We start from the raw sequence: 13,975 nt of genomic DNA, 5'->3' as shown, positions 1-13,975 counted from the left end.
TATAGGATAGCTATTAGGAACTTTAGGTCAGCACAGCAGAAGGATGTGCGTGTGTGCCTGTCCCCACATTTCCTTCCTGCCCAGGACACGTGGATTTTAAGGACAGCCTGAATTGAGCTTGTAAGTGAAAATTAGACTGTGCCATGGGGGTGCAGGGTCTCTTATTTCTTCCTTGCTTCTGGTCCCAGGGAGGTTCCCCAAAAAGGTCAGCCCCACAAGTGGACATCAGAAGCCCCTGTCTTTGCAGGGGGCGATTATCTTGGAGGAACCTCCCTGACGGGACAGCCCAAGCACAGTGGCTCGGAAAGGACCGTGACTTTAACGTTACTGGGACCCAGGGCGGCCGGGCCGTCCAGAAAGGCTGGGGTTACCGAGGGGGGAAGCAAACTGTGCATCGCGAGCTTGTGTGCACGCCTGGGGCAGCCTCCGATTGTGCCTGCCCGCCATAGGAGGAGTGCAGGGGCCACTGCGGGCCAATTCTGTGACCTCACCCAGCCCGGCTCTCTGCTCTGTGTCCCAGAGGTGGGAGGGAAGCTGGATTTGAAAGCCCAGTTCTAAGCCACTGGTGTCCCGGAAAGTCTTCACTCTGAGGGTCACTGCCTGGCCGGAGCTTGGGGAACCATGGGCTAATGCAGCACATAACACCGAGCAACTGCTAGGCCCTGCTCACCTCAACTTTGGGACCAAAACCTCTAGAGGAGCTGCCTTCCCCACTAGCAGCTGCCTCTACAGAGCTGAGCCTGGGAGATGGGTTTCCAGCAAAGCAGAGTAAGAAAGAAGCGACGTCGCCCTGCCAGAGCTACCGCCCCAGAGCCCCGGTTGAGGGAGCCCCTGCAAGGGTGGAGAGGACCAAAGGGAAGGTGTGGCCCAGTGCCCTCCTGCTAGCCCGGCCGCGAGCCTCCTCCAGGCACATTTCGAGGTCATGGCCAACATCACGAGGCAGGAGGACATGGGTGAGGATTCTGGGAGAACAGAAAACACAAAACTTTAAGACAATTCAACATAATACATGAACATCATCGAGAAAGGGCTCATCTACAGCCACATCTTGGACCAGAACATGAGTGACAAATCAGTACTCTTCCCAGAGGGACAACAAACGCATTCTAGACACAGCCTAAGAATCCATCGACTTAGGAGAATGCGAAGCCAATCACTTGAAGCATCTGACGCTGAACACAGGTAAAAAGTTTTATATAAAATATTTTATTAGAGTCTTTATTCTTTATAAGTATCTAACTTTATACACTCTGCACCTCCCCCGCCTGGCCAGTTGGGTTGTTTTGTCTAACGTTCATTGCGTTCTAATTCAGCTGGCATTTGACTAAGGCCTTAATGGGTTTTGACTATACTCTTCCCATCTGCACCACAGACCTGGAATGAGAGAGGTTTTTCTTTTCTTCTTGCAGTAAAGGCTGATTGAGGATTCAGAAGCTTGTATTCTATGGAAATGAGGGAAATATCATAGAATAATACTATCAAACACACGCCTGGAGCCAAGTCTGCACACCTGCATGTATGTGTGTGCATGTATGTGTGTGTCCCTGTGCGTGTGTGTGCATGTATGTTTGTGCATGTATGTGTGTGCATGTGTGTGTCCATGTGCGTGTGTGTGCATGTATGTGTGTGTGTGCGTGTGCTTGCATGCATGTGTGTGCATGTGTGCACATGTGCTTGTGTGTAGGTAGACACATACACACCATACACACACACACACACACCAGCCCCTGTAGAGCCTGAGCTAGTCCACAGGACTGTTGCAATAGGAGGAGCAGGCAAGGGCAGAGGACAGCCCCTCTCCACGGAGAGGTACCTGTCACGAGTACTCTGATGCAAGGCCACTGAAGGGCATTAGGCTTGGGTTGCCCTCTCATCTCAGCCACCTGTTTGGTAACAGAAGGAATCACTGAACGAACAGCCACTAAGCTAGTATTGCACTTTATGCCTTACAAAGCATCTCAGATACATTCATACGCCATGAACAGGAGGCAGTAAACAAAACAGGGACTTCAGGGTCCAACTGGGCTGGAATCCCAACTCCGCTCCTTCCTCGTTCTGGGGCCCTGGGGACGTCACGGAGCCTCTCCCCGCCTCCGCGTTCCACGTCTGCACCATGAGCACGGCTAAGCCAAGTGGCCACGTGGTTCCCTCCCACCACACTGGAGGGCAAGCCCACGTTGGAGTCCCCTCCCCCTCGCCCCCAGGGCCTGGGACAGCACCAGGCGAGAGGGGTGGGTCAGTAAGGGTTTGAGGAGTGAGCAGGGGACAGGGGGTTCCGAGGACATCCAGCCCAGTGCCTGGAAACAGCCATGAGGAAAGGTGCTCGGTGCACCAGAGTCGTGCCTTCTCTTCTGACTGCAACAACCAAGCCCGGTTTCTGCCCCATGGGTGTGGTCTGTCCCTGATGTCAGGCTGGGGGAATGACTTTTTGTGGGTTTCTAAGATGAGTTTTCACCTCAAAGCTCCATGTACCATTTCCTGGTCCTGAAGGCGCCTCCCCCAGGTGATGTAATCCAATTCTGGCATTGACTGCATAAAACTTTGCACAGTTACTCCCCTTCCTGGGCACAGCTTCCCACTTCACCCACACAGGGAGTTTCGGAGAATTCAATCTCCAGTGGATATTCAGCCAGAGGAGAAGAAAGAGAGGCACAAAATGCTTTGGATGAGGACAAAGGCAAAAGGCCCCAGCAGTTTCCCTGAAACCTCCATTTTCACCTCTACTAACCACTGGGGCATCTGCAAATCTTTTATCCAAGGTTTAATCCTTCCTTCTAATGGAAGAAACTCAATCAGAGATGAAAGGAATATCTTGGTCAATGCATTCAGAAATTACTGAAACAAATTAGATTTGGGGAGTTGGTCTGGGTTTAACGTCCAGCATGTGAAAGATAGCACATTGCCGTGTGCGTCTTAACCACAGCTAGTTAGAAAAGTAAACCAGTGAGTTGCTTGATGTTATCTTAGGTCATTGGAATACGGCATTTTACCAAACTACCTTAACACAAAAAGCAGCGGGGAAATATCTGGGAAGCTAAACAATGGCATTTGAGCCAATGCTGCCAAAGGTTACGAGGAAAATGCCCAGCCAGGGACCCTTGCTGAACCTGGAAGAGGGAGGCCGGCTGCACCTAGGACAGATGCATCCTCTCCTCCCTTGGCGGTAGGCTTTCCTCCAGTCTACGGGGGAGGGCTGAGCAAAGCCATCCTGGGGCGTCAACTGCAGAATCCTCACCTACTCCAGTTCACCCTTCAAAAAATAAACCCACGTGGTCTCACATATCCATTCCCTTCTTGCAGCCTAACAGCCCTCACGGTTCCCAAGCTCTTCCCCCTTAGAATTACCCCCATCAAGCTCCTACGAGAGTCATCCCATCAGAGGGCTTAGGTGCTCTCCGAAACCAGATTTAAAATCTAGAGGCATCTCACTCTTTCCTCCTGAAATTGATGAGGCACAGCAAGCGGTCTCAGCAAACGATACCAAGCTGCTTCTGGGGCAGGGCTGTGGGCCCCATGCAGTGCAGTTCCTGGAAGACACACCCCTATTAGGGCCATGAAGCCACAACACTAATCCACAATGGAGAAGGCTCACCTGGAGGGAATGGGTGTTTTCAACACTGACCTTACTCGATGTAGTTCTGAGTCATGAGCAAGGACTTTTGCCTTTTTCCAATTCTACATTTCACCAGGCTATTATTCCTAGGTAGGTCTTCCCTATGTGCAATGTCTTACAAGAAGATCTATTTTGAAATTAAATGAGGACTTTTTATAAAGGCTAAGTTTGACTCTGGTTAAAAACTTAATCTGGAAGGCAATGCCATATTTGTATAGAACAAGCACACTTAAAATTACACTTTAATATCTATCTCAATTGTGTTTACTAAAAAAGATCTAGCAATAAAAAAGGAATCTCTAAGAATTAGCAAACTAAATCCATGTGTAAATAAAATTCAGACCCTTTTCGTTCTTTCGAAGTGGGAAATAAGAGCTTCAGGGACATCACCAAGGAATCCCACCACCTTTGAGCTGGCATGGCCTTGGGCATGATGTACTGTAACTATTTACAGATGAGGAAAAGTGTAGCTTAGAAAGGTTCACTGATTTTCCCACAAAAACACAGCCTTTCCACCGGAAGCCCTGATTCTAGGAGAATGATATTCTAGAGGGAGTAAACAATGGCATTTTCCTGAAGATGGACTTCTTTGGCCAGAATCACCTTCTCCGCATGTAGTCAAACTGCCTCTGAGAGCTGACAAACTCACAGGCAGCCTTGTTGTGAATTCAAAGGCCCCTTGACCTCCAGATAGGCACCTGTTCCTGCCCTAGCGGGATTTGACTTATGTGATTCAGTCATAGGAAAGAAGCGGTTTCCAATGTGCAAAGTTTACACAAGCCTAACACTGAGGCGGTGATGCGGCTGTGAGGTCGCAAAACCCAGAGATGAAATCTCCCACCACTCGAAATGCGTTGTTTGATCAAGTTTCAAATGCCTCCACATGCTGAAGTCTACTGACTTCGTCCTAAGCCCTTGGATTCTGATGCCATCTCGTTGGCCTCCTCCCCTCTTGCACAGTTAGCCCATCTTTCACTGCTGGCCGCTCCTGCTGAGCCAACCCTCAAAGGTCGTGCCTGAATTTCCCTAAGCCCCATTCTTCCAGGTTCAGTGGAGGCAGCTGAGGTGATACAGGAGGAAAGGGAAGCTGTTTGTTTGTTTAAATCAACCTAGGCAAAATTAAAGGTAGTCAGAAAGTTAGGGAGAAACAAACAATATATTTCGCTAAAAATAAGAAGCACGTGGAAAATGAAAGACTTGGAAAGAGTTGGCCAATGTCTTCTCACAATTTTTTGTATAGCTTTTAAAAATGTCTGCATGGCTCAGTGGAGATGGTGTCCACGTCTTCCCTCCACCTGGAACCTGCATTCAATCCTTCACAAGTGCTGTCTATGTATAAGACCAGCTCGCCTCTCTAAACAAAGTACGTGATTTACCCTGAATCATTCTTCAGCAAGTACTAAAAAGGTATAATTTCTTAAAATGAATGCGATTGATCGACTTTTGGCTTGCAAAAATGACTTCTCATTGGAAAACAGACACACCTTAGAAAGATGAAACTATGAAAAACAACAGTCATAAAATGGAATCGCTCCATGCTCGGACTCTCTGCCACGAGACATCTGACTGCGCAGCCATCAGCTGAGAGGCTGCTTGCAGTTCCCCATCCAGGACCCACGGTGCCTGGTGCTAAGGAGCGACTGGACTGAGGAAGCCTCTCATCACCAGCTGTGTTGCAGCTTTAAATTCTGCCCCAGTTGTGGTATTTAAAATTCTGTATGTTAAAAAAAAAAAAAACAACCACCAATCTGCCTACATCTTCCTAGTTAAAGCTAGAAAGGGGAATGGAGAGAAGATCCAACCCAGCTGGGCGGAGCGGCTGAGCACGAGACACCCACAAACCCAACGCGGTTCTAGGGGTTGGATCAGAAGAGTCTCTGTGTCGTCAGTCGGGCACAGGCTTGCCTCCTCGATTCTAGACGTGCCCTCGGCCACAGTGTCTAATCTTCCTGTTTCCTGGCATTCAGGTGTTTTACCTCTCTGCCCGGATTTTGTACCTGAGGACAAAATAGGCAATGAGGCGGAGGGAGATGAAGAAAATCCCGAGTACGATGAAGTCCAGGTATAGCTTGGCATTTTCCACGTCCAGCTCCCGCAGGATGGCCTCCGACTTCTGGAAGTGGCACGTCTCGTCGATGTCACAGTGCAGATCTTCCCGGTCTAAGCCATAGATGGAGAGGATGACCCCTTCAAACCCATACCTAGGAGGAAAGGCCAGGCATGAGGGACGACGCTCTCCCAGCCAGCCACGACCTTGGCTGAAGGTCAATGTCGTTTACCCTCCCTGCGATTCCCAGCTTGGCTATCCTCCCTTCCCAAAGGGCCGCCTTCCCCAGAATACTTCCTCACCGCCCACCACCTTCTTAAGACAAACACGTGCAACAGCTCCACTATGTTTTTCTTCCAATTTTGTTTCCTCCAGGGCCCCCAGCAAAAAAACAAGTTGAATGAGCGGTACATATTCACTGGTGAAATGCACTGAGAAGTCTTGTGTTCACTTCCGAGGTTACATACTTCCTAACGGTTGGAGGGAATCGTGGGCCGGCCAACTTGCAAGGACTTGAGAGCATTTATATGAAACATTCCTGCCCCCTCTCTCCCTCTGCTCCAGTCCTGCCCTGTCAGAACAAAAGCACTCATTTTGAGAAGAAAGACGTTGGTTTCTGATTTCATGGTGTTGGAGCTCACACAGATTGTCGAAACTCTGTACAAGTGCTTTGTTTTCTTGAACAATATACCTGAGTCTGAACTGACATTCTAGAAAAGAAGAGCTTGTTCCCAACTTTGGATCTTAGTGTCACATGGAACTTCTGCAGCTCGGAAGATGGGCGCTTCCCCTGGTGGGGCCAGCGTGCCAACACCCCACTCCACAGAGGGCACGAAACGTTGTAGCTAAGGACCCGAGGCACTGGGCATTCTTGTTCCAAGATATTAGGATGTTTAAAAAGATGTTTAAAAATGACTTGTTTCCCACCAGATTTCTTTCTTTTCTTTTTTTTTTTTTTGAGACAGAGTCTCACTCTGTCACCTAGGCTGGAGTGCAGTGGTGCGATCTCAGCTCACCGCAATCTCTGCCTCCCAGGTTCAAGGGATCCTCCCGCCCTCCCGCCTCAGCCTCCGGAGTAGCTAGAATTACAGTCGCGCACCACCAAGCCCACCTAATTGTTTTGTGTTTTTAGTGGAGACGGGGTTTCGCCATGTTGGCCAGGCTGGTCTCGAACTCCTGACCTCAACTGATCTGCCTGCCTCAGCCTCCCAAAGTGCTGGGATTACAGACATGAGCCACCACGCCCGACTCCCACCAGATTTCTTATAAAGGTTTTACAATCAGCACTTGTTAGGAGCACTCGGCACTTCGGGGAGGAAGAACGTTCCTAAAAGATGGAAGCGCTTCCACCGAAGGCAGCTCTCGGCAACGTCCAGAACACTTGGGCCTGCCATGGCTCTCCGGGTGTGAAGCGCTGGTTTGTGTGGCCTCCTTGTTTAGTGTGTGTGTGTTGGTGAGGATAGGAGGAGGTGGAACTAGCAGGAAGATGGAAGGCCTGGATCCTCAGATGTGTGATCTGCTCTTGGCCAGCAGCCCAGAGTGGCTTTTGTGAGCCCCTCACCCTGTTGGAGACGGTTCTTCCCCCGTCACCCTCGGTCCCCATGCCATGCGTGCCCCACACCCGCTACCTGACATAAGAGATGTAGGACATCCACTGTAGGTACGTGGGGATGGTGTCGAAGCTGACGAAGAACCCCGAGAACAGGAGCACCGGGATGGCTGTCACTGGGCCCACGAAAGTGGCCACCTGGAGTTGGGGGCACACGGAACAGATGTAGCAGAACCTGCAGCCTGGCCTCCTGCAGAGGAGGCTCGCCCACCCCAGCTTCCCCCGGGCAGGGCCAGGGCACCTTCTGGGCAGGGTAATGAGGATGCTTAATGGGGCAGAAGGTGCAGCGTTCCCGAGGTGTGGGGTCACCATCTCTGAGGACCCCCCGGCTGCCCTGCTGTGACGTGGCAGCCCCAGAGCCTCCTGCAGCCCAGGATGAGCTGGGACCCAGTGGATGTCCCCAGGCCAGAGAGGTGGGGACACACCCTCCTCAACAGACTGCCGTCTGCTCCTCCACAGCTGTCCCCGGGGGGGCTAAGTGCCTGGCCTGTGGCAGGTGTGTGGCAGGCACCCCTTCGGTCGGGGCACAGTGGAAGGACTGCAGCCTTCACAGGCGGGATGGATGCCTGCCTGTCAGCACCTCCGGGAGAACAGCCCAGAGACGGAAGCAACCGCCGCGACTCAGGGTTCACAGTGAGCACAGGTCCAACAGGGGCACTGTGAGTGTGTCGGGGGTAGGAGGGTGTGTGTAGTGTGTGTGTGGAGTGTGTGTGGTGTGGGCGGTGTCTGCTGTGTGGTGTGTGTGGTGTCTGCAGTGTGTGGTGTGTGGTGTGGAGTGTGTGGTGTGTGGTGTGGTGTGTAGTGTGTGATGTTTCTAGTGTGTAGTCTGTGTGTGCAGTGAGTGGTGTGTGTGCATAGCATGTAGTGTGTAGTGTGTGTGTGTAGGGTGTGGTATGTGGTATGTACTGTGTGGTGTGTGTATGTAGTATTTGTGTGTAGTGTGTAGTGTGGTGTGTCTGCAGTGTGTACTGTGGTGTATGTATAGTTGTGTGGTGTGTAGTGTGTGTGGTGTGTAGTGTGTGTGGTGTGTAGTGTGTAGTGTGGTATGTGTGTAGTGTATGGTGTGTAGTGTGGTGTGTGTGTGGTGTGTAGTGTGTAGTGTGGTGTGTATGCAGTGTGTGGTGTGTAGTGTGTAGTGTGGTGTGTGTGTAGTGTGTGGTGTGTACCGTGTGTGGTGTGTAGTGTGTGTGGTGTGTAGTGTGTAGTATGGTATGTGTGTAGTGTATGGTGTGTAGTGTGGTGTGTGTGTGGTGTGTAGTGTGTTGTGTAGTGTGTAGTGTGGTGTGTATGCAGTGTGTGGTGTGTAGTGTGTAGTGTGGTGTGTGTGTAGTGTGTGGTGTGTACCGTGTGTGGTGTGTAGTGTGTGTGGTGTGTGTGTAGTGTGGTATGTGTGTAGTGTGTGGTGTGTAGTGTGTGTGGTGTGTAGTGTGTAGTGTGGTCTGTGTGTGTGCATGTGTGCCGTGTGCAACCGTGCAGACAGGGGCATCCCAGCCCTGGTCTGATTAGTGACCCCCACGGAGCCTGAGTGCCCTAGGCAGGGGTCCTGGGGGTGGCTGAGCAGGTGCACTGGGGCTGGCCTTGGGGCACACGGGTTGCAGCACCTGGCATGGGCCTGGCACCTTCCTGCAGTGTCATCTTTGGTCCCATGGCAGCCTTGTGAGATGGGCTCCATGGCAGTCCTCATCTAGGGTGAGGGCACCTGGGCCCTGGAGGCCAGGGAGCTGGCTTATGGTGGACTGGAGGTGACCCAGGAATACACTGCACCCAGCATGGGACCCTGTGGCCCTCGGGTGTTCCCAATCCACCCAGGAACACTGCTTTTGTCCAGAAGGATAGGCTGAGGCCGAGCGTCCTAAAGCCACAGAGGTGGAGAACCTGCAGGTGCATGTGGGCGGCAGGTCGGGGGGCAGAGTGGGCGATGGGAGGAGGAAGGGGCCCATGGAGAGGCCGAGGGAACCCCACAGAGGCAGTGATGCATAGGTGTTGAGAGCTTGGCTCCGGAGTCAGCTGTGTGACCCCCTGACAAATCACTTTGCCTCTCTGGGCCTCAGTGCTCCCCTATGTAAAATGGGGCCAGCACAGCACCTAAGCGTGGCTGTGCTTGGGGCTACAGGAGCTCAGATCTGGGAAGCACTGGGAAGAGCGCCCAGCACGTGGTCAGCACACGTGAGGCTGCCCGCTGTGCGCACTGTGGAAGCCAGCTGATCCTGACCCTCGACAATGCGGGCCCTTCCCGTGGGAACGACCCCATCTAGGAGGGTCAGGGCAGAAGTAGGGGAAGGGGTGGCAGAGCCCCCTAGCTCAGGCCAAGTTAGCTCAGGGAAGCCCAGCCGTCATGCCCTCACTTAGCGCCTCCTGGGCTGGCACCTGCAGGGACGTGGAGGCGGCTCCGATCAGCAGGCCCAGGGACTGTGCCACCAGGGAGGTCATGGTGCCCAGCGCGGCAAACAGCACAAAGCGCACGGCGTCGGACGGCTGCGACGTCATCCAGTACACGATGCTGCAGTAGGCCACTGGGAACATGATCTGGAAACAAGGGCCTGTCAGCCGCGGGCTCAGCCGCTTCCCACCACAGCAGGCCAACAGCAAAGCTCCTGGGCAGCCAGCCCTTCCCCGCAGCTCCCGCCAGAGCTCCCAAAGTCGGGTCCTTCCCCACTCCCCACAGCTCCCGCCACAGCTCCCGAAGTCAGGCCCTTCCCCGCAGCTCCCACCAGAGCTCCCGAAGTCGGGCCATGTCACCCTGCATCCCTGGCAGGCCCTCTTACTCGATATAAAGGGTGTACAGGAGAACTCTTGCCCCCGTTTCAAATTCCAGCCCCTGGCTAACACACCTGAAAGGGCACGTCCGCCATGGTCTTGGCCAGGTAGTAGGCCTTCAGGCTGTACCAGTAGTTCAGGTGTTCCCGAAGAAAGACGCCCATCTCCAGGGGAACTAGGAGATAGAAAAGCAAAAAAGAAGGGTCAGTGACCATGCGCAGCGAGCCTGTTTAACATCCCAACAGGCGATCTTGAGCTGAGCGGCTGGTAACCCAGCTCTGGCCTAGGGCACTGAGAGATTGAACAAACAGAGGATGTGTATTGCTAGCCTGAAAAATGCCACCCGTTTGTATAACCTGAAGAGTCATCGAGTGGAGAATCAGGATGGGGAGCATGTCTGTGAATACAAAGCATCATCTTAGTGATGAACGCAAGGATTCATGCCTGGCCTTACTCTTCCTGAGTCTGCCTCTTCTGAGACTCTGCATCAACGTGGTGCCTTTCTATGAGCAAGGCTGCAAGCTGCTCTTGGAAATCAGGGGAAGCTTGGGGAGGAAGTACTAGGGAGGAGCTGTTTATGTGCAAGTTCTGGAGAAGCAGCCGCTGTGTTCACTGTCAGCCCAAAGTGACCAAGGGCAGTCTCCTTGTGAACAAACTGGAATTGTGTGGAGATCCATCTAAGAGAGCTTATCTGCTCCCGAAGTGGGCTGTGCAGAGCTATCTTAACAATTGAACTAGGTGATGCTTAAGTAGTAGAGTTAGGGGGCTCCTAATTAGTGAATCTTTGAGAAATCTCCCTCCCATCAGCCTTCCATCATGCTTAAAAGTCTTCCATTTGGGATTCATTCCTTTGGCTTAAGTATTGTATTTTCTTATCTAACAGCAAATACAATACAACTTGCATCTGTCAACAAAGAAGATGATATTTAAAAAAAACAAAAACATTGTGTTTAGAAAACTCATCTGTTGGTCAAGGCATGACTTCAGGCCCCCATGCTTGGGTAGGAATTGAAAATAAGGAAGAAGGGGTCAGCGGTCTGTCACTCACATGTCAGAACAGTGGGCATGAGGGCCGCGAACATGAGGAACAGCATGGAGAAGAAGAGGAAGCCGGAGTTGCTCAAGACCTTCTTGGCTTCGTTCCCGATCCCCAAGTACAGCAGGCCAATGAGGAGGCCGATCCCAATGTGCGAGGTGATGCGCAGGTGTGTCAGGACCTGGGGGCAGATCCGCGTCTTACCCAGTGCATTCGCAAAGCCATCCTCGGCTCAGAGGACAACCCGGATGCGGCCTTTGGAAGCATGGGACCCTGAACTCTGTGACAGCACGTCTTAGACTTTATCCTGTCTTCTCCTCCAGAGAAACAAGCCAAACCCTAAAGCAACTCACATACACACACACACACACACACATACACGCCTGCTCACACACATATATGCACACATGTCAGGCTTTTGTTGTGTTAAAAACGACATAATTACTATCCTTTGTAAAAGATTTAAAAATGGAGAACAAAGGAAGTCTACCCTCAGAAGAGAGGAAAGGTAAAAACAATGGTGAGGGAAAAGTGGCTGTATCAGAGGCTCCAAGAACTCTGCTGTGGACTGCGGTGAGCCCCTCTGTCTTTCAAATTAGGTCCCAGAAGCCATGCCAGGCATTCAGCCACTCCTAAGTAGGTGGCCAGATTGTCCACTTCTCTGGTGGAATTATGGTTCCCGCGTATTCACCACCTCCTTCCCTATAAGGAATTGTCCAACCCCCCATCCCAATCCTCATGATTCACAGTGCTTTCCTGAAGGAGAAATGGACTCGCCTACAGCCCTGGTTTCAGGCTCAGCCATGTGACTTGTTTAGGCCAATGGCATGTGAGTGCAAGTGATGATTTGCCACTTCCAACAGGAAGTTTAAAGGGCTGTCATTTGGTTTCTCTCTTGCACTTTTCCTTTGACATGGTGAAGAAAGGCATGTCCAGATAGGAGCTGTCCCGGGATGAGAAGACTTATGGGACAGAGCCATGATACAACCCACCGTTGCCACCCCTAACACAAGCAGGACACAAATATTGATGGAGGGAGACACGTACATTATGGGAGTGTTTGTTACTGCAGCATTACAGTGAACGCTGACTATTGCAAACGGAAGAAAAGTAATTTGAAAGTTTGGTGATATGGTTTGGGTCTGTGTCCCTGCCCAAATCTCATGTCAAATTGTAATCCCCAGTGTTGAAGATGGGGCCTGATTGGATCATGGGGGTGGACTTCTCCTTTGGTTCTGTGCTCATGACAATGGGTGAGTTATTGTGAGATCTGAATGTTTAAAAGTGTGTAGCGCTCCATCCCACTTTGCCTTCCACCATGATTGAAAGTTTCCTGAGGGTTCCCCGGCCATGCTTCTTACACAGCCTGCAGAACAACGAGCCAATTAAACCTCTTTTCTTTATAAATTCCCCAGGCTCAGGCATTTCTTTCTTTCTTTGTTTCTTTTTTCCTTTCCTTTCCTTCCCTTCCCTTCCTTTCTCCCTTTCCCTTTCCCTTCCTTTCTTTCCTTTCTTTCTTTCTTTTTCAGATGGGAGTCTCTCTCTGTCACCCAGGCTGGAGTGCAGTGGTGCAATCTCAGCTCACTGCAATCTCCGCCCCCCTGGGTTCAAGCAGTTCTCCTGCCCCAGCCTCCTGAGTAGCTGGGATTACAGGCATGTGCTACCAGGCCCGGCTAATTTTTGTATTTTTAGCAGAGATGGGGTTTCCCCACGTTGGCCAGGCTGGTCTGAACTCCTGGCCTCCAGTGATCTGCCTGCCTTGGCCTCCCAAAGTGCTGGGGTTACAGACATGAGTCACCATGCCTGGCCTCAGGAATTTCTTTATAGCAGTGTGAGAATGAACGAACACATTCCGTCAGGACGAGTCTGAGAAAATGACCCGCGGGTTCCCCAGCCACAGGAGAAGATGCAGGGCAGCCTTACCGAGTCCCTCATGATGCTGAGGAAGGTCCTCTTGAAGAGGATGCAGAACTGCGTGAGGCAGCTGGCAGAGAAGCTGTGGCAGCCTTCCACGGATGAGGAGTCCTGAGGACACACGCAAGAGGGGAGCGGGTGAAAGCCAGTCCGGAGCCGCGGCTCCTTCTTGCTGGGAAAGAGCTCTCATGCAGCAGTGCACAGTGCCACGTGCAGCCTCCCCCGGGGGGCTTCGGGATTTGCATTACCTTTCTCAACCCCTTTAATCGTTTTGTCTGCTTTACCTCTTCAGAGGGCCGGTGCCAAAGAAAAGGGTTCACCTCGGCATCACCCCCGAGGTCTCTCTTGTGGTCTGAGTCACACATGCCCTCCCGAACCGCTCTCACCAGCCGACTGTTCTGATCACCGTACTCGCCGGATGCAACCTCCATGACTGCAGGAGACACAGACGGGGGTCAGCCCGGGCTCCAGGAAGGACGCCCCAACCACCCAAATGCGAAAGTCGTTATCCAAGTGGGAATGTTTTAAAGCGATTACATAGATGCTGCGTGGCGGTGCTAACGGCATGACGTCAAAATCATTTATCAACCAGCGTGCGGCTCTCAAACCCCTCAGCAAGGCCCTTTATCATGTCAGGAGACGGGAAACGCAAACACACACTGTGCTGTCAGTGGTCTGAGAAGTAATGAGCTCCTGCATCTACCGACTGCTCATCCAGCCGGTACTTACTGAATGCCTGCTCTGGGCCAGCCTCCAAGGTGGAGCTGGGAAGGGAGCAGAACGAAGGACTCCTCCCTGAGGGACTCCTCTTTGAGGAGCTTGTGGTTTGGCAGGGTGTGACGAGAGCCACAGCAGTTCTACAAGATGGCAGAGAAGGACGTGCCCATCGCCACACGAGTGGCTGGCACCCTGGGGACTTGGAGGTCCTGGGACCCTCGACCTGCATCTCTCAGATCCCAGTGAGAGTCTCCTGCACCGGCCCTGCCCCCTGCTCCTGCC

At 52.1% G+C, this 13,975-nt stretch overlaps 1 protein-coding gene across 11 annotated transcripts in view; it reads right to left on the bottom strand.

Annotated features, from left to right (window-relative positions):
* Positions 1 to 1,185: 1,185 nt before the first annotated feature.
* Positions 1,186 to 13,975, bottom strand: part of ABCG1 (ATP binding cassette subfamily G member 1) — an 81,447-nt gene continuing 68,657 nt past the window's right edge. For 2 of the 11 annotated variants that reach the window (XM_004062849.5, XM_055373637.2), the window contains exons 9-15: positions 13,225 to 13,409; positions 12,986 to 13,087; positions 11,075 to 11,243; positions 10,101 to 10,201; positions 9,637 to 9,795; positions 7,289 to 7,407; positions 1,186 to 5,814 (exon numbers count right to left, since the gene is read on the bottom strand). In XM_004062849.5, coding sequence (XP_004062897.1) covers positions 5,586 to 5,814; positions 7,289 to 7,407; positions 9,637 to 9,795; positions 10,101 to 10,201; positions 11,075 to 11,243; positions 12,986 to 13,087; positions 13,225 to 13,409 — 1,064 coding nt within the window. In that variant the 3' untranslated portion in view covers positions 1,186 to 5,585. The other 9 variants (XM_004062848.5, XM_055373638.2, XM_063702714.1 and 6 more) reach the window with 6 other exon arrangements.

This window comes from Gorilla gorilla, chromosome 22 (genome assembly GCF_029281585.2).
Source record: "Gorilla gorilla gorilla isolate KB3781 chromosome 22, NHGRI_mGorGor1-v2.1_pri, whole genome shotgun sequence".
Lineage (NCBI taxonomy): Eukaryota > Metazoa > Chordata > Mammalia > Primates > Hominidae > Gorilla > Gorilla gorilla.
The sequence above is the reverse complement of the archived record's forward strand: the minus strand, read 5'-3'. Positions and strand labels throughout refer to the sequence as shown.